Below are 19,294 nucleotides of genomic sequence, written 5' to 3'. Positions count from 1 at the left end.
CATCCCAGGAGCTCTGTAAGTAAGAATATTGATTTTGATGACCTAGGGAGGTGGTACATTGAGAACTGACAAATCCATAGTACAGCTAAATGACTCCTACAGACTTGGGTGGGGAGTTGTTTATATGGCTACTTTCACATGACAAATGACTGATATAAGTTTTATTAAACCACATGACAAATGACTGATAAAAGTTTTATTAAACCACTAGCAGCCATAATAATATATTTTTAGAATATTAGACATTACTTAGAGAATAATAGGTAAAGCTGGAAGGAAATTTAAGGGGATATATAAAGTGTATCTCTCTCTGTGCCAAGGTTGTGCATGTACCCCCACTACAATTTCAATAATAAATACAAGAAAATAAAATGCACTGGGTAAAGTATAGAAAGGGAAGATTAGGAGATCAAGTTCTTATTTGGTGCAAGTAAACTACTGCATTAGAAAATGCAGCTTTCAAATAAGAATCATTCTATTTAAGGTACATTCACTTGTGGCAGTGACACAGGACACTTCACTGTAGTGGCTGGAAGAGTTTGCAAACTGATTTGCATGCAAGCTGTGAGCTGCTTTTGTAGCCTTGAAAATCATAATGTGTAATACTTATTTTCACAATGGGTTTCAAAAATACGGATGGCTTAATTACAACTTTAAATAATGAAATTGCTTAATCATGCTGACAGATAAAGCACCTGAAAAGCCTGATCGTGTAGTGTAGCTGCAGCATGTCTTTGTGCTGTCATGCTGTAACTTCCAGGTGTCTTAGTAAATTAGATCAGTAGTTCATTCATGATGAAATAATTCTATTATAATCCACCTTTCTTGTTGCTAAATTGCATCAAGCAAATATGTCAGTTCAGTAACACTTGATGACTGCATTTAGGCAGCACCCTGTGTTTAGTTTTTAACTGCAGAACTAGAAAGCTGCTTGGTTTTGCATTTTTATATAATTTTTCGTCATGTGCTTGAGCATATGCTTTTCTAGGCTTTGACATTGTCAAGAGACTACCCAGATGTTAAAGTAAATCAGTGGAAAAATACCACCATACTTTCTTCCTGAACTGCAGACGTCCAGAAACCCTGGCTCCAAAGCCAGAATAAACAGTTCATGCACATGGATAAATTATATTTATTAATAACACAACCTCTTTGTCTCCTAACCTGCCATTGGAAGGATAAAGATGTCAGTCCTACCTTTGTGAAATGCTTCAGACAACACCTGAATGCTCCAAAGCCAACCTGCTTTTCTTGTAAGATAAACAACAGAGGGGCTTCAGGAAATTGCTCAAGATCTTGAACATTTCCAAAACAGTTTGTGCATGTGCTGTACAAATTCTGGTAGCATAAGTGATCAATCATACAGTGTAAAATAGAAATATTAGAAATAGCTGACAAATAAAGTAAATGTGACTGTTAACCTTCAAATCATACTCCGATTGGGATTTTGCATTCTAGGCTTTAAATTTCCCGAGTTCCCAGAGAAACTGTACAACCAGGGCATTAACAGACACTTTAATCCAGCTTGTTTAGGTGTATTAATAACTCCATATCAAGATATTCTCTAAGAAATGAAATTATTTTGAGGGCCTTCCCACAGTATGCTTAAAGAAGGTTAGAGTTTTTATTATTTCATAGGGCTATAGACAGTTTTAAATCCCTTTTATTCTATGCAGAATTTCCTTCTTTTTCTTTTTCCTGCTTTGATAGAGAAATGGGTGTCTTAGGGTCTAAAGGGCTTGGTGTTTGCAACAGTTCTAACTTGCCTTGGGAATGATCATAACCACACGTGGGAAAAACAGTTGCCCATGTAAGACCCAAAGGACAACACATATTAGGGATCATTTAAGAAGGGTCAACCCAGCTCATTCAAAGTCTTTGGGAACAGTAACTGATCATGAACAGGTGTGAAAATCCCATACCAGTGTAATAAAGCTGTAATAAAACAGGTCACAAAATTGCAAAATGTAGAGCAGAAATATGCAGAAAAATGTCCAAATAATTTCAAGCAAATGCAAATAGAGAAATTATAAAATACTGAGCTTGGTTGCTCCTTAAGGTCATCGAAGTTTTACGGGAGCACAGAGCAGTCACTGTGTTTCACACCAAGCTGTACTGCAGAAATCAGAAATGCACAAACCCACATCAGATTGTAGGGAATACTTCAGAGGTGGCCCAAGGGAACTTCTGTATGTCATAAAGCAAGTTCTGGACAGCCACCGTGATTGGTTTGTCAAGATTTTGTTGTTATCAGTGATAGAGCAGTTGCATTAAAAACTTCTATTAAACAAGCTTCTTTCAGTTGGGATCTCAAAGAATATTTTTGGCATTTATCATCACTGGTGACTCATCCTTGTGCTACCAAAAACTGTTTTGAAGCAAGACACTGAATAAATATTTGTCAAAATAGCATTTAAAGATGGAAAGTGGCAATGAAGTGTGTCAGAATAGACAGGGCTGTAATGGAAGGCACTTGAGGTGCCAGGGATGCTGCCAAGACTTTTTAAGTTCTGGAATTATTTAATCTCTGTTGCAGAATTAGTGAGATTCATTTATCATTTATCTCTTACTGGCTCTATAGGAAAACACCTCACTGATTTCTTTCTGCAGTTTTATTAGAGGTGTATGCACAACACAGTGCAGGCCTGCATACCAAATTCTAAACTAAGTGTTTAAGAGCATAAGAAACTCTTTTGAGCTTCAAGTAATAAACAACTAAGCTCCATCATAAAAAAAAAAAGTTAACTTCAAATAGAGCATCATGTTGAAAAGGATGGGACTAGCAAGACTGAGGGCTTTTTTTACCTAGAGGAGAAATTTCACACACAGAGATGATGGAAACTTGCAGCATCCTGTCTCTCTGTGTACCCTTAACCCTCTAGGACTGAAGTCATTGTGTACTTTCCATAAGTATTCACTAGTTTTCTCTCTCTCTGAATCTCTCAAGAGGGAGGCCACTCACCGTTTTCATTACACGAAGGGTGCTCCTCTCAAAATGGAATGCACACAAATAACAATTCTAAACAATGTCTAACAACCCAGCATCAAAGAACAACTTCCAAGCATAAATCCTGTTATTTAATGGAAATACCTAATTTAACCATAAAAAAAAAGTCCAGATACCAGATCAATTTCACTTTACCCTCTAATCATGTAACAAATTCCTTCAAAAGTCAGTTCCTGCTCTACCATGTCCTTGTGCAGTACCTTGTTTTAAAAAAGGAGCTGGGAGTGAAGGGCTTGACTGGCCACAACTGCTTTCTCCAGGGGGAAGCCCCTGGTGCGTGTGTGTGGCCAGTGAAGGGGTGACATGCAAACCAAGGCCTTGCCTTGATTCTTCAGCAGTTCCAGTTCAGTGCACACACAGACAAAATGCACATTTAGATTTAGATGCACCACCTTTACCTCTAGTTCCTGTTAGAAAAGGAATTGTTTGGGGCTTTTCCACAATGAAAAGCAGTGCAGGTTAATTGTGGATTATTCAAAGCAATTTATCTCATCTTAGTGAAGAAACAGTAACTTTTTGCATGTTTATCTGGTTTTGCTGACTTAGAATGACTCCAGATCATGCAGTGCATTCCCTGTTTTTAATGGGATCAATATCAATTTTGCCCATGGCGTGAAGACTGTTTGCAGAATGATAACATCCTGAAAATAATGTTGCACTGTGAATAAAGTACATGAAAAAATTGCTCATCCCTGGCTCAGAGACCTTTTCCTGCTAAAAAAAGTGCTCCTATCCTATTGATTTAGGAGAAGGAAAAACACCTTCTGGCTTGACTGTCCTCATATTTGTGTGGCAAGTGTAATACCTGTGCTGGACAGAATGCAAAATACACTGTCCTATTTAATGTTATGTATTCCACTGCCACCAAAGGCTTGAATACCATGGTTCATCATTCAAAGTACAATTTTGGTTTGGTTTGCAGCTTTCTAAGAAAGTCAAAGACTATTCTTAAATGGCCCAAATGCATATTTGGCTAACTAAATAGTTCACTTAAAATCACACCTATGTTCCTATCCATTTGAGACAAATAGATGATGATGTAGTTGCCTTTTACTGACTTTGGCAACAAAACGTCTTGTAATAGGGTTTTAAAAGTGTCTAATTGTTAAAGTATGAGAAAAGAAATGACAAAAAAGCTGACAAACACATGGTGATACTCAATTGAAACTTTTAAATGGGAAACTGAGAAAAAAGGTCATGATTCTGAAACAAAGGAAACACCTGGGCTTACAAGGAAATGAGAATAAGTAAAAGGAAGGAACCTCCTCTACCTGGGCATCTATTGCAGTTTTTATTTCCCAGCATTACAAACTTGACACTGATTTTCTTTAACATTGCTCTTTCCATTCCTTTACTTCCAAATTACTGCTAATGGATTCTCTCACAACTAAGACACTTTGCAAAAGGATGAAAGTGGGGAAAATCCCAAACTATCTACATTTCTTTTTTCCCATGTTCCTCATAAACAACAAGGATACCTTCAGTGTACACTGTTACCCCTGATCATTAGCACCTTCTGCAGAGGACCTAGCAGGTCCCTGGTAAAGGCACGTCTGCCCAGGGCTGTGGCACTCTCAGGTCATGGATCAGTACAGGAAGTTAAAAATTCACCTAGCAAAGCCCATTAATGTAACAAATAGGGCTAAATAAACTCAAAGCCATACTGGAAATAAATCCTTAGGTTTATGAACTGACTTAAAGACACAAATCTTCCCAGAGCTAACTTGGCAGATACGGTCATGTGGAGGTTCCAGACACTTCTTATGCAAGGCTATTACAGTGCCAAGAGGCTTCAGATGCACTCAGGTGCAGCTGTATAAAATGTTCTGGGGATCCCTGTATCCAGAAAAGGATGGAGCCTGCAGCTAAGATGTGTGCCATACTCACCCACCACAGAAATGAGATCTACAAAATTCCATTAGACCTGGAATGACAATAAGCTCACATTCCTGGTCAGTGACTTGAAAGAATGAGGAGTCTCGTGGAGTAGATAGAGCCCAGAGCAGCTGGCATCATAAATTTTACTGTTCCACAGTGAGAATGATAAATGATTTCACCAGTTCAAGCTTCACCCTCTTCCAAGGTCACTGGATTCCTCTCAGCAAAAACAATCTCTGCATTGTTGCACTCAAAGTGAGCTCAGCAATAAACTGCTCTGCCACATTTTACGCTGCTCTGGCTGTGCTTGGGACCAAGCCCTGGCGGGTCTTGCAGAGTCATCTCTGCACTGTCCTGTCTGCAGAGTCCTGTCCCACAGTGCAGATGGGGGGAACATGGACAGCAGCTGGGCACAGCTCACTTCCCAGGCTTTTCTTAACATAACAAAAACAACAAGAAAGCGGCGAGTATGCCACTACAGAATGAACTCTCTGGAGGTGAGATTTCCAGAGGTACTTCAGCATCTAAATATGCAAATAATCAACTTAATCTTCTCTTGAAAGTCTAGCCCAGGTTCTTTTCATATTGAGCAGGATCCTAATTTGTTTTATGATGTGGTTTTAAAATATCCTGTGCTTTCTAAGGTGGACCACTCTGGGTATACAGTTAGAAGAAGGCATCATTTTACTACATTATAGTGAAAATTTCTCACTGCCTTGTCTTCAAAACCATGCAAGTTCCTTCCCAGCCCATTATTCACATATATTTTATTTTCAGTTTCTTTTAATTTACTCTACCATATAGGCCAGATGGAGCACGAAGAAGAGATAAAGCAGCAATTTTTATGAGGTCCCTTCATGACAAAACTTACAACAGTATCACCATGACAATATAAATTTATCTTCATGGAAGTCTGGGCACACAACCCATAACAAACTTTATTTATACTTTAATCTTACTTTCTTTTTCAGCTATAAACAACAGCTGAAAATATACTGTGGAAATCAATTGACAGCAGCCGAATGAAAGGAAATTAATCAAGTAACCTAAAAAAAATATTTTCTGTCTCCAGTTTCCATCATGTAGGAGTTTTCAGTAGTAGTTAGGAAGGTTCATGGCCAAGTTACAAGAGTTACACACACAAATTTCATTTATTGAGAGGACCCTGGCTCTCTCTTATTGTAAGGACACAGAAGCTGGCTGCACTCAATTTTCAAAATTGAAATACTTCCCACAAACTTTGCATTATCATTAATTTAGATGCTTATACAGAGTTAGAAATACAAATACATCTTCAGCATTCAGAACAGCCTTATCTGAGGTGGTATCAGTTACTCCTGACTTGCAATCTTCAATATGATTTAATTTAAATTTGTTTTAGACACTGTAAGATTTCATATCAAGTACAGCAGAAACTGATTCCAGACTGGTTAACGTGCATGCAAAGCAAGTGCTATGATCACCACAGGCTTTCATCTGATAAACACGATGGTGATCTCATTTTTATATGCATTTAGAAGGTGAATTAGGAAAGTAAACATCCTATAGCTCATCTTCAATAGCATAGTTTGGACTCAAAGATAAGAAGAAACTTGCTTTGAAAAAACAGTACTTTGCTGAAGTCTGTCTTCTTTCATCCAAATGATCCTTATCCTGCCTAGAATTAATAAATCTATGAAAGGCGACTCTTATCTCTTTAATAATAATTTCCTCGCAATATACTCTTAATAATAAGGAGAAATTACATACAGCACAGCAGATGAAAGGAAAGGTCTGCAGATTGGATTTACAATATAATAGAAGAGCCTTTCTGTGTCAGCATACTCTTTACTGAAAAGGTTTCCATCACTTCCATTGTGCTGATAAAGCAGATTTTTTAAAAATGGTAAATGGAAAATTTTTAGGGAGCTATATGCAATGTCACATCTCCCTCCACTGCCAAAGGATATAAACCTCTACTTACCGTTTAAAGTGGCTCAGTTAAAAAAAACAGCTCCTGAATAAAATGACTCAACAAAGTTAACTCATTTCTCTCTTTTTATGTGGACCCTAATTAGAGTTAAAACAGCTGCAAGTTGCAGTGAAAGTGCAGAAGACTCCGGACAGACCCCGGACAGACTTCAGAACAGTTGCTCTGGGATCTGGGTCGTTCCCTATGCTCTCTAAAGGGGATGAGGAGGAGGGAGGGTCCAGAGGAAGCAGGGAGGTACCTGGTCCAGTTTCCAGTGGAACTCGGCGGGGCGGAAGGTGTCGGCCTGGTCGAAGTCCTTGCGCAGCAGGAACACGAGCCGGCAGTTGTGCACGTACAGCGCGTAGTGGTGCCGGTTCATCTCTGCGGGGAGGGACACACCCAGCTCAGCCACCCCACACACAGCAGCACTTCTGGTTGTGTCTGGAAGTCTTACACACAGACAACACCCAGCCAAATATGAGAAACCCCAAAGAACTGAGTCTTCTCATGGATCATTATGGTTCTTGCCGGGAGCATCTTCTTGAATTATGCCGTATCAGCTTTGTTTATGGAATCATCCTGTCCCAGCTAATAAATCAAATCCAAATGCATATTTCATATAACTAGTTTCAGTGAAGAATTAGAACTGTTTCTCCCAATCTAAATAATAAAAAAAATTAAACATAATTTCATTATTTTATTAATCAATTTCTGTGAAATCTCTCTAGCTATGTTATGCCAGCTGTGTTTGAAATTTAGGTAGTCATCAGTCCTCTCAACAAACTCTCAAGTCAGCAATGTTTAGAGTGGCATCATCTGAGATTAGTTTTTTCTCAGACCAAACGAAATGAGGAGAGATGGCAACACTCTACTGCTGTTGATATTCCCTTTGCATAACATCTTTTCCATACACAGACTCACCTGTCTTGTCAGAGTTGCAGAGAATAGTCTCCTTCTCAGCTCTTAACCCAGGACTAGGTCCATGTTTCATCCACAGAGTGATGGTGAATTGATCAGTTAAATTTTTTGGAACTATTCCATCTGGGATTTTGGCTCCTTGCTTTCCATCAAATTTAAAAATGATGTCATTGCTATCCATGAGCAGCCCAGCTGTCCAGTTGGTTGTTGTACTGGGAGATGGTAACAGGTCAATGGCACCTGAGGAAGCTCCTGCAAATCACATATCATGAATAACACGATGAGAGACCAATGAAAAAGCTGGGAAGATTAGTTTAATATAGGCCAGGGTTCTGATTCACACTCTTTAGACTATTTTACTACCCAAGTGGCCCTACCAGCCTCAAAGCCAAATCATTGAAATGTTATAAAATACCAACCATGGTAAACCAGAAAGAGTTTTCTAGATTAAATGTAGTGCACAGGAAACTATAAAAAATAATGTAAAGTTACCTTTCTCAGAAATGTTCATTATTTTCTGAAATTCAATAATGACATTTCTTCAGCTGTTTCAAGATCTGCTACGAGTCAAAACAAATTTTCTGCATTTATCTTCCCTCCGTGACAGCATGAAGATAGGTGGGGATGATATGCGGTAAAATACAGCATGGTGGGGATGAATGCAGGACAGGCCACACAGTGTCCAGCAGACAGGCATGGATATCCACAATAACTCTGGTAGGAATGTCAATTCACAGGGGGGATTCACCCTGACCAGATAATATCACTTCAGTGCTGGTTTCTGGTACATATTTGGTGGTTGTAACTCCACATGTTCTTTAATGATAGACTGAGATGGAAAACACCGTGGTGCCAAGGTCTGATAAAACAGCACAGTTCTTCACAGCTCTGTGTTTTCTTACAGCTTAACAGCTGCCAGGCACTATTAAAAACATGTAAGGAGCTACCCAGAGCATTTACCTACTGGTGAAAGACAGCATTTAGCATTAAGGAAATACAATTCCAAGAATCTTTGTGTTCCCGTTGCTGCTTTGTCAAGTAACAATATAGTGAGCAAACCGTGACAGCATAAAAAATCCCCTGCTAAGATATTCTGCCTTCACCATCCAAGAAGAGATAAAAGATCCCAAATCTCTGCAGGTGTGCAGAATTTTAAACCAAGAGTGTGTAGAATTGTATCATAGGGACTTCAAAAAAAAAAGTATTATAGTATTATAGATTTGGAAACATTCACATTATTCTGTAACTGAATGTCTTGGATTCTCCTCTAAAATTTATTACTGTAAAATGAGGCTATTTTGAAGTGATATTTTAAATATCAAACCTAACACCTACAGGTTTATAGTTTGAGCACAAAGTTTATTTATTTTACAAACTGTAATTCTGAATAATGCACAACACTGCACTGCTTAATACAGAGATGTTACCAATAGGAATACATCAAACTCAATTTATCCAGATGGCACAATTTGGGATAAACTTTTTTTTGCTTCTTTAATTCCATTTACTAAGAATAAAATTATTTGCACAGGACACAGGTAAAATCATTATTTTCTCACTCATTTTCCTTCTGAGCTAATTTTTATATTCCGTTTTTTAAATTTCCAGAAGGAACAGAAATACCTTGTATCATGGTTTATATCAAAGAAAATACATTTTTAAATGGGCACGTGGTTGTATTAGTTAAATTATGAGCTCAGAGAAGCTTCACCCCTCATTATCTACTCTGGCCACAAACATCTGGAAGTTTTTATTTTTTATATTAGAATTAATCCAAGGATATACTCCAAAATGCAATTTTGTCATGGTCAGAGTATCATAGAATGGTTTGGGGTGGAAGGGTCCTCAAGCATCAGTCAGTTCCAACGCTCCTGCCATAGGCAGAGCACCTTCAAGCCCCATCCAGCCTGGCCTCGAACACTTCCATATTGCTAGTTAAACTCAGCAGAGTGCTCAGGTAAATTACCTTATTTACCCAACTTAAGGTCAGGCTTGTGCAAGAGCATTTTTTTAACCAGCAACAGGTTCCACTTTATCTGCTCATATTTGTATGGAGATTTAAGGCTAAGTTTGGAATCTCATCCTGTTAGCGTGTTTTAATCCTGCCCTGAGAAAAACCATTGGATTATGTGCTTGGGAGACTTGGCTGGAATAAATCATGCTTTTTCTATCCTAATAAATCCAGCCAGAGTCCCAGGCTGCTCAGCCGGGTACAGAGACAGACCTGGAACAATGCGAACAGGATCTGTCTGGAGGTGTTCCCAGAACAGCCTTATCATTGCATCAGTGCTCTTCCACAATGTAGTGCCTGATGCCCTTTTCTCCCAAAAATACTTTCAGAACAATGCAGGAACTGCTGCATGAAGCTCGGTTTTGGGCTGAGATCCCTGAAGCACCTCTTGCATGTAAAAGTGTTTATTTTCACAAGTGATTTATGCAGTTGGCCCCACCTCCTCTCCCAATCCTGCACATTTGGGCTCCAAACTTTGTGCCAGGATAAGCACACAGTGATGCTGCTTGCTGAGGGCCCAGACTGCTGGCTTAGCTGGAACCAAATCATCCAAATAACACCCAGCCCTAATTGTACTTCTTGATCAGATCAGCAACTTTCTTTGAGCTTCTTGCAATGCTGCACCACCCAGGATAACAGAGAGAGGGCAGAATCTTAGCTGGAGCAGGGCCTTGAGTCTGATACTCAAGTGTTTCCCTGACTCAGTTTCCCATTTGCCACATGTGAGAATTAGCAATCCCATTATTTTCTGTTTTACCTACATTTAGAGGGAAAGGAGCCATCTTTCCACTATATTTTAGGCTCCTTAACCTATATTTCTTTTAGTGTGGTTTATTCTGATATGTTTTTGCAGTCCAAATGGCATCTTTTAGACAGTCTGTACTTTTTATTATTGTCAGGTGACAAGGTGAAAGAATGCTTACTAAAATGCTTTGGGGCACAACACTAATAATTCCTTGACTTTAAAATGACTCGGGTGCAATTTAATCATTTAAGCCGCCCACCTTGACCATCCAAGGGAGTGCAGATCTCTGGGTTATGAAAAGCAAACTTAAACTTTCTGTCATATAAAAAATGAATTTTAATTCACCCTCCTTAGCATCTGCCTTCTCCAGATTTCCAACAGATAAATGAAGAAATGAGCACAGGATTTATAAATGGGATCTTTAATTACACACAGAGAGCCTTGCATTCTACATGGTGCAGAGCTGTCTGTGAGTGCTCAGTTCTGCACTCTCTGCAATCACACAGTGCTTCACTGGACAAAAAAAAAATCAGGGTTTTCTTCCTTTTCAAAGGATTTTATCATCTAGCCATTAATTACAATAAGGTATTTTCTGAGAGAAAACTGATTTCCAGAAATAATTTAACCTGCTTTCATAGGAGTTCTCTCTACATTAAGGATGGTAACAAACACTAAATAGCAAAGTACAGGCCAGGCTAAAAGCAATTCTCATGTAAAGCACATTGTCACTTACAACCCTTTTATCAAAGTCCTGTTACAAGTTTCTACTATGTCTGCTCTCTATGAAGATATAGAAAACTTGGACAAAAAAACCAAATTCTTTCTGCAGTGAGAATTTTCCCTCTATTTACATACACTCTTACACTCTTATCTATTTTCTCAAGTGCTTTGCATTCTGTTCCTTCACAGATGTGCTGAGCAAAAGCTGAAGTTCAACAGTGACATCTGTCCACTGCTCAGAGCTGCCTGCAGCCACCACAATGGCCCTGACAGACCTGAGAAACTCTTGTAATTCTCTTTTCTGCTCTAGTGTCAGCAGGTGAGGCAGTCAAGCCACATTCTGCAAACTGACCCCCTTAGAGTTTGCACAACCTTCCTCAACTAAGGAATTTTATACCAGCTGAAGGTAACTCCTTTCAGCCCTACACTTGAAATGATAATGTTGGACACAGCTGCTGCCAGTGTTTAATTTCAAGGTAATAATTTCGTGGTTTAGGTCTTGTTCGTAGTGATCTGCACTGAGTGACTGTGCCATTTGCAGTTCAGGTCTTTAACAGCACAAAGCAATGTTCTTTTGGCTGCCAGTGCAGGTTCTTAGAGGAGGCAAAAGTATTTAACTTTAGCTATAACATATTTATTTTTATTAAAATTCTAGTACTTTATGAAATCAAGCCTTGCTCAGCCTCTCAGATTTACTGTCATTAACACGATTAAGATGCATATTGGGGCAGATGGGTTTTCATCTGCTCTTCTAGAGCCCAGGCAGTTGGATAAAGACACACAAAGTCATGATTGTTTCTGTGATCTTAACTAAGCAATTTTCAAGTTGAAAACATTCAGATTTTATGACAATGCTACTACTCCCACTCACCTTTCCCTCCCTTTCTCCATCTCCACTGATAATTGATAATTGCAACTGCCAACTATTTTCCCCTGGAGATTCCTTCTCCATTTTTAATAATTTAGTAACACTGGCTGAAATTTTTCATTTACAAAAGTTATTTCTTAAAGGTTAGTGTATTGATCTTAATGTATCTGCAGCACTACTGTGTGGTTATCAGAGCAAAGGTAAACCCTACACCAGAGCACCCCAAACCAAAATCCATGCATTTAAATGGAAAAAAAATTACACACTTGCTACTGTAGCTGAGACAAGAGCCAGGCAAAGAGACATTTTGGAGAAGATAAGAATCAATGTCCACACCATCAAGGCTTCAGAGGAGGACTCTAAAGACAGGATATTAGAGGAGCAGGAGAGACAGCTGATCTCAAAAGATAAAGGCGTTATTGTGTGGCCATTGCTTTGCCAGATACAGAATCTTGAAGTCTCAAAAAAATGCAGCAGTATCTTCAAGTATTTAATCTACCTTTCCAAATTGATTTGTGCCTTTTACACCAAGTTATCAAAAAGCACAAAAGGGGAGGAAAATAATTAGGAAATATTTCCTCATGAGGTCAGCACCTATCTGAAATTCATGTTTCTTAAATATTTTTGCTCAAATGATTTCCCAAAATACTCTTCCACTTTTTGGTTGTTTGTCCTCTGACACAGCACTGAGCAGCAAAACAGAAAGCTGAGTCAGGAAGACAAACACAACAGGGAGATTCAGTTCCCTTCAAATCCTATGGTATTCCTGTGATGGCAAATCTACACTGGAAATCTCACTACACTGTCACACCAGTATTTGTAGCAGAGGGAAGAAAGAAGCAGAAAGATGTGGAATGAGGAAGAAGGAAAAATAGGGAAGGGAACAAGATCAGGAGAGAAAAAAAAATAAAGGAAGGTGGGGAGAAAAGTATGAAATAGAGAAAAAAAATGGAAAAGAAGAATGGAGCAGCTGTCAAATACCACTACTGTCTCCATTTTCATTGCTACAATCCAAGGTGAACCAGCTGAGCTAAATCCAAGTGCTGAATGTTTACAGGTCACAAGGAACTGGAGCTTTGTCTGGAAAAAAACCCCCATTATTGTGTCAACTGAAAACCATATTCATACCGCATAATTTCTGCAGAGATTTTTCTGAGTAGGTTTCACGATCACAGCCCTTTCCAATGTAATTGGTCTGCAGTTCAATGGTGGTGTGGATTGAGGACACTGGTCCATCACACGTTTCTAGATGGATGCTGGGAAACAAGGGTATGCTGCCAGAGCCAGGCCTGTATTCAATCCGTTTGTTCCAGTCTGGAAAAAACAAACCAATAAAAACAACAAGATCCAATGGTGAGTAAAAAAAGGGAAGGGAGTTATATAATTTTAAATGACATATTGTTCTCAAAGGCCACTGTCTAAGGCAAAAAGAAGAGTTCCTGAATTTGGCATCAATAAGCTACTGTCCTAAAAAAATTGGATTTTGACCCTGTTTTTATAAGAGCATCAGGCTCAACTAAGTAACACTGCTGCTGATTGAGTCACACAAGCATGGGCTACACACATCTCCTGACAAGAAGTGCTAATTGGTGTCAGTCTGGAGCTCCAGTGTCCATGTTCCCGTGACAGACTACAAGCCAGCTCTACAAGGAGGAGGTGTCTGCTGTACCCAATTTGGTCAGATTTCACAGTGTTGTGGTAAGAGCAAATACGTCCAAGAACCTGGCTACACACGTCAGTCTAATGTAACACCTCTGTAGTGCTACTTGTCTTCCAACATCTTCCTAATTTTGTGAAGCATTAATGACAGGACGTTCCAGCTGAAAGGATGACTTGTGCTTCCAGCCAGATCTGACTAATCCATGCTTATGCAGACGCCTCACAGCCCACAGCATTTAAACAATCCCCTGCCTTAGGCAGCCACCTGTTTGTGCCACACATACCCCTGTGCTGCTCAACTGAAGCATTTAATGTTTGAAATCCAATTAATTATGGTGTTTGCAACACGCTTCAGAGAAAACCCAAACAAGCAGCAGTAATTACAAACGTGTATTTTAGCTGTCTTTACAGCTCGTGTTTTCATCGAGTCACAGAATGGCTGGAGTTGCAAGGGATCCTCAAAGCTCTCTTAGTCCGTCCCCCTGCCATGGGCAGGGACACCTTCCACTAAACCAGGTTGCTCAAAGTCCCATCCAATCTGATCTCAGTCAGCTTGAGGGATGGGGCATCCACAGCTTCTCCGGGCAACCTGTGCCGTGCCTCAGCATCCTTATAGGAAAAAAAAAATTCTTTCTTATATCTGATCTAAATCCAACTTAAAGCTGTTGCCTCTTGTCCTGTCACTACAGATCTCAGTAAAATGTTTTTGTCTTGCTTATAAGCCCCCTTTAAGCACTAAAGAAAGGCCTCAGCAAAATCTCTCTGGAACCTTCTCCACACTGAACAACCCCAACTCTTTGTCTGATCTTAAATGAGAGATGCTCCAGCCTTCTGGACATGTTTATGGCCCTTCCCCTTGTTGCTCTAACAAGTTCAAATCTTTCTAGGTAAAAGAAGACTTCATAAATGGAAAAGTTCTAGGTCCTAGCAGTCAACAAAATCTCTGGAAGCAAATGGACAGAGACATTCTTTCTAAATATCAGTGGAAGGAAAACTAAGAGTAGATACAAATATAAATATGGTTTTAGTAGGTGAAGGAGCTTGGTGTTTTCCAATAGATCTCATTTTCAGAAAGCTTGAAAAATGGTGCTCTCTCCTACTGTCTTAAACTGTCTTAAACATTTACCAAAAAATCAGAACGTCCAATGTGAACACTCTGAAGTGTAAGGCAGTCATCAGTCCAGCGTCCTGGCAAAAATGCTACAATCACTGGTCTGCATTTCAAAATTCTCAGATCTTCTTCCTGACATAACCCAATTGGTAATCGTGCAGCATTTTGTTATCAAGAGGAAGATGAGACTTTCTGGAACATTCTGAAAGTATGTTAAGCATCTTTTTTTACTAAAATCTTTAGGACTTGTACATCGTGACTAAGACAACCATGAGTACATGACTGCCTGTGCACACATAACTGAGTTACTATTTCAGTTGTAATTTCCAGGTAATTCACTCCATTTGTTCAATATTAAGTTAGATTTGATCTACAGTATTGCATATTTCTCTGCAATTGTCAGCTTAAACAGTTCCATTAGAATTTCAAGTATCATATATAGGACAGCATTACAATAATAGGTTTCTGTTCCCTCCCCATTGCAGAAATTTGAGGTTAACACATTTCCAATAGAACAACAGCAGCAAATTCTTCCAAGGTACTTCACATAAAAATAAAATAATTTTATAAAAACTAGTAACATATGAATTACTGATCTTTATCATCTCTTATTCACCAGTTCAGGCATTATATTCCTCTACCCAAAAGGGAAAAAATCAAGTCTTATATATATCTGAAGACTTTCTGATATTTCAGCTGCTTTCAGCCACATTTTCACTTCTCAGTTATCCCAAATGAACTAACACTCATACAAAATATTCATTAGTGGATGAGAGATGTGACTAAATTACAAACTGCAAGGTATCTGTAGCTGCACACTCACCTCCAGCTATACGAGGAATGTCCTATAAAACCCACACCATATAAAATGCCACTGCTCGCTAGGAAGAATAATGGGAGCCCCCTGTTTCTGCCACAAGAACTGGAGGAGGTATTTTGTTTCACAGTATTACCTTTCAGCTTAGCAGAAGTGGGAATTTGTACCCAGAGATCATAAACCCTGCACCCCCCTAAATCACTCACATTAATCTCAGCCCTAAATTGTAAAACATCAACTAGACTTGAACCAGTGTTTTTGTACCTTGGTCCACTGCACCATCACAGACCAATCCTCATCCTACTACCACTGCCTTCACTGACTTAGTGCAGATTTAGGAATTCCACCAAGATGTCCCTCTCCATGCCAGAGGCATTCCCAGGCAGACGTGAGGCAATACTGGAGTAGGTTACAATCCTGTGATGACAGAATAGTCCCTAAAGGCAGCGACAGCTCTGATAAGAAACAACTGGCTTATTTCTGTAGTACCTGCCCCCCAAGCACTTCAGCATCCCAGAGCTGTGAAGCTGAGGCCAACACCCTCTGGATCTCACAACCAGTACAGGCAGCAACACTGGGAAGTGCACAGAGTTGGAAAAAGCAACAATAAGTGGTAGTCACAGCATGAAGAAATTATTGTGAGAGCAACCCAAGTCTTTAATTTAATTTAATTTAGAATGGGATGAATATAATTATTTTGCTTTCTCCCAGAATAACATCCCACATTTGACTTCCTCAAAAGATCAGCACCTTCCTTCAGGAATGTGGTGGCACTTTTTCATTTTCTCTGGAAGTGACTCAGATGAAAAGTCTTATGTAACCTGAGTCTGCAAAAGCCTCTGAATTTAAGTATTTTCCAGATTTGTTTAGATATATAATCCCACCTGAACTGGCAGGTTGCACTTAGATTAGCTAAACCCAACCAACATAACTCCTCCTTTGACACAAACCTGACACAAGCCGTGCTACAGCACCATATTACACTGCAAACTTAGGAAAGTAAACACTGTCAGGGTAGAAGACTAATCCCAGGGGGAAAGTCTGGATAAAACTAGCACTGTTTAGTCCTGCAGCCTCTGTTTGGATTTTATAATTCAACAGGCTTTTGCTTGTCATTTGTGGCATAAAGCTACTCCAGACATTGCAAGACAGCCCTAGCTGGGTTATCCCTACAATACAACACTAGAGTGCAAATATCACCATATCAAGCTTGTGGTTCAGATTTCATCAATTATAAAGCAGCTATGTAAACCTGGATCTTGGTTTCTGAGACCCTCAAACTATCACAAGATCAAAATGGATCAAACTTCAGTAACAGTTTGAACCTTTAAAAGTAAATCCCAATGCGCTAAACAAATTTTCCTTTTAACAGCAGGATAATGTAAAGACTTTCCTTGATCTCTAAACTTAAGGGTTTCTGTACTGTCTTTGTGATCCATGTTTTATACTTTAATTCATTTCTAATGCTAGATGACACTAAGAAGGATTTAATCTAATTTTTTCCCTTGAAAGAGATCATGCAGAGAAGGTATGATCTGATTCATATCTCCTACATGTGTGTGGCCATAAACTTTGATTCCATCTCATGGTGTTAAAAACGACAGCAATGTAATTAAAGATAATTGTAACACAATGAAATGCAAAACTTCTCTCCTGTTGCACTGAAGATGTGCATCTTGGCAGCTAAATGCAAGATAAAATTTATGTGGTGCTGTTAGTGAGCCTCTGCAGCATCACTATGTAATTGCTGGAACAGAAGGTTCCCAGAGCAGTGTAATTGGTATCTTCTATTTTCTCTGCAGCATCCTCACATCTGTGCTGTTTATGTAGGCTGGAGACTTGGCCAAAGGTTACTCTGGTGTCTTTTTTATGTGAAATAAGATGAGTGACTTGTTAAGGAAATGAGAATCAGGTCTGACTCAGTTACAGGGTTTCCACAGCGAAGAGAAAACTCTAACTAATGTCCAAAGCTCTGCTACAATACCATGGTTTGCTAAGAGATTGGAGTGTGCATCTCAAAGCATAAACAAACATTCATATACTCCTTTTCCTTCTGCAGCATGTTGATAGTTTTAAAAAGACAAACAAAAAGGAGACAAAAATTTGTGCTTAGTACAGAACAGTGGAAGGGCTGGTGCTGCAGGAGCTGGTGAACCCTAATGGAGTAACTGTTGTGCCTGACCTACTGACACTGAATATTCCATCAAGTGATAAAGTTCCCAGCTCTAATGGTGCCTAATTATGTGAAATAAACATATAAGAATCTTAAAACCATGAAACAACAGCATAGTTAAGCTATTGTTTGTTGTGAGATTGCATTTCAATAACCTATTTCCCACAGTGTCAGAGCCCCAAGGGCACTAATAAGCCCTAATGAACCTCCAGAAGCTTCACCTGGGGCCTCCATCTGCCTGGAGCTCTGTTTAAGCTCAGCCCCATCAGGCTGGGCTGCAGGTGCTGGTCTGGCTCAGCCACAGGTTTCCTTGATCCAGCAGCCAGCCCAGCGACTTGCTGCTCTGGCTTGACAGAGCCTCATCACTGTGGACCTGCCCAGTGACCTGACCCCAACCCTCATCCAAGGATCCACTTCCTGGGACCTCCTCACCATGAGGGGGGATCTGGCATCTTGGCTGAGCCTGGCCCCCTTCTCTGGGTCTGCCCTGCTCCCCTCAGCAGGGTGAGGGGTTGGCCCTGGGTGATGAAGGCTCTGCCAGCTCTGTTATTACAACTGGCTCTTTGCTTGCTTTCCTTTAGGAAATAACCTTGTTGCCACTTTTGGGTTGGTCACAGACTTCTAATGTCTCTACTGGAGAGTCTGCAAAGTGCTTCTCAGATTCTAAAAGACAGACTCTGAAACACTGCATGGAGTAGTTATCCAAATCAATGAATTGACCGTGTCATAACTCGTGTGGAAAGTCTTCAATTTCTCAGCCCAATGTCTAAGAATATGTGGAACATTTTACATGCAAAGAAAAAAAAATCATAAAGAAAAGCTTCAAACCTAACTGGATATCCTGTAGTGCTTTAAATTTTGGGCAGAGGAAATGTTAATGGAAAGATGCTGTCAGCTGCATCTCAGAGATAAGAAACTTCTCAATGAAATTATAATTTCCCCAGTAAAGCTCAAGAGGATCTTGCAGTGAAAATTCAAAAAAGAAAAGATTATTTTTGTAGTTGAAAATGCAGAAATATGAACAAAGCAGTTCTCTTCCACAGAGGTCTATGGAAATAAGAAGCTAGTTATATAAGTCTAAAATGAATGGGGGTTTTGTATCACTTAAGAATGGAAAAGACTGACTTCAGTATTTCAGTCCTCACAGATAAGCAGAACAGCTTGCAGAGAGGGCAATAATGGGTTACTCCGAAAATGTGAAGTTCATGGTACACAGGGAACTAACTGGTAATGATCCCTGTGAGTCTGCCTTGGGAGTGTTATTTGATATTTCCATTTGCAGTCTTGGCACAAGACCAGGACCACGTTAGTTACTGCTGCCAGTGAAGGGAAAAGAAAGCAGTGCCACACTAGAAGTCAATCTAGAAAGAGGATATCCTAAGCATAGAATAAGATGACCTTGAGAACTGATGTTACAGAAATAGTGTTTAGCAGTA

The 19,294-nt window shown here is 39.5% G+C and overlaps 1 protein-coding gene across 9 annotated transcripts in view; it reads right to left on the bottom strand.

Moving 5' to 3' along the window:
- CLSTN2 (calsyntenin 2) overlaps window positions 1–19,294 on the bottom strand; it is a 405,855-nt gene that overhangs the window by 40,028 nt on the left and 346,533 nt on the right. For all 9 annotated transcript variants that reach the window (XM_069024914.1, XM_069024917.1, XM_069024915.1 and 6 more), the window contains 3 exons: window positions 13,227–13,412; window positions 7,758–8,006; window positions 7,096–7,217 (listed from right to left, as the gene is read on the bottom strand). In XM_069024914.1, coding sequence (XP_068881015.1) covers window positions 7,096–7,217; window positions 7,758–8,006; window positions 13,227–13,412 — 557 coding nt within the window. The remainder of the gene's footprint in view (window positions 1–7,095; window positions 7,218–7,757; window positions 8,007–13,226; window positions 13,413–19,294) is intronic.

Source organism: Aphelocoma coerulescens, chromosome 9 (assembly GCF_041296385.1).
Source record: "Aphelocoma coerulescens isolate FSJ_1873_10779 chromosome 9, UR_Acoe_1.0, whole genome shotgun sequence".
Taxonomy (NCBI): Eukaryota; Metazoa; Chordata; class Aves; order Passeriformes; family Corvidae; genus Aphelocoma; species Aphelocoma coerulescens.
This window is presented reverse-complemented; position numbering and strand designations above follow the sequence as displayed.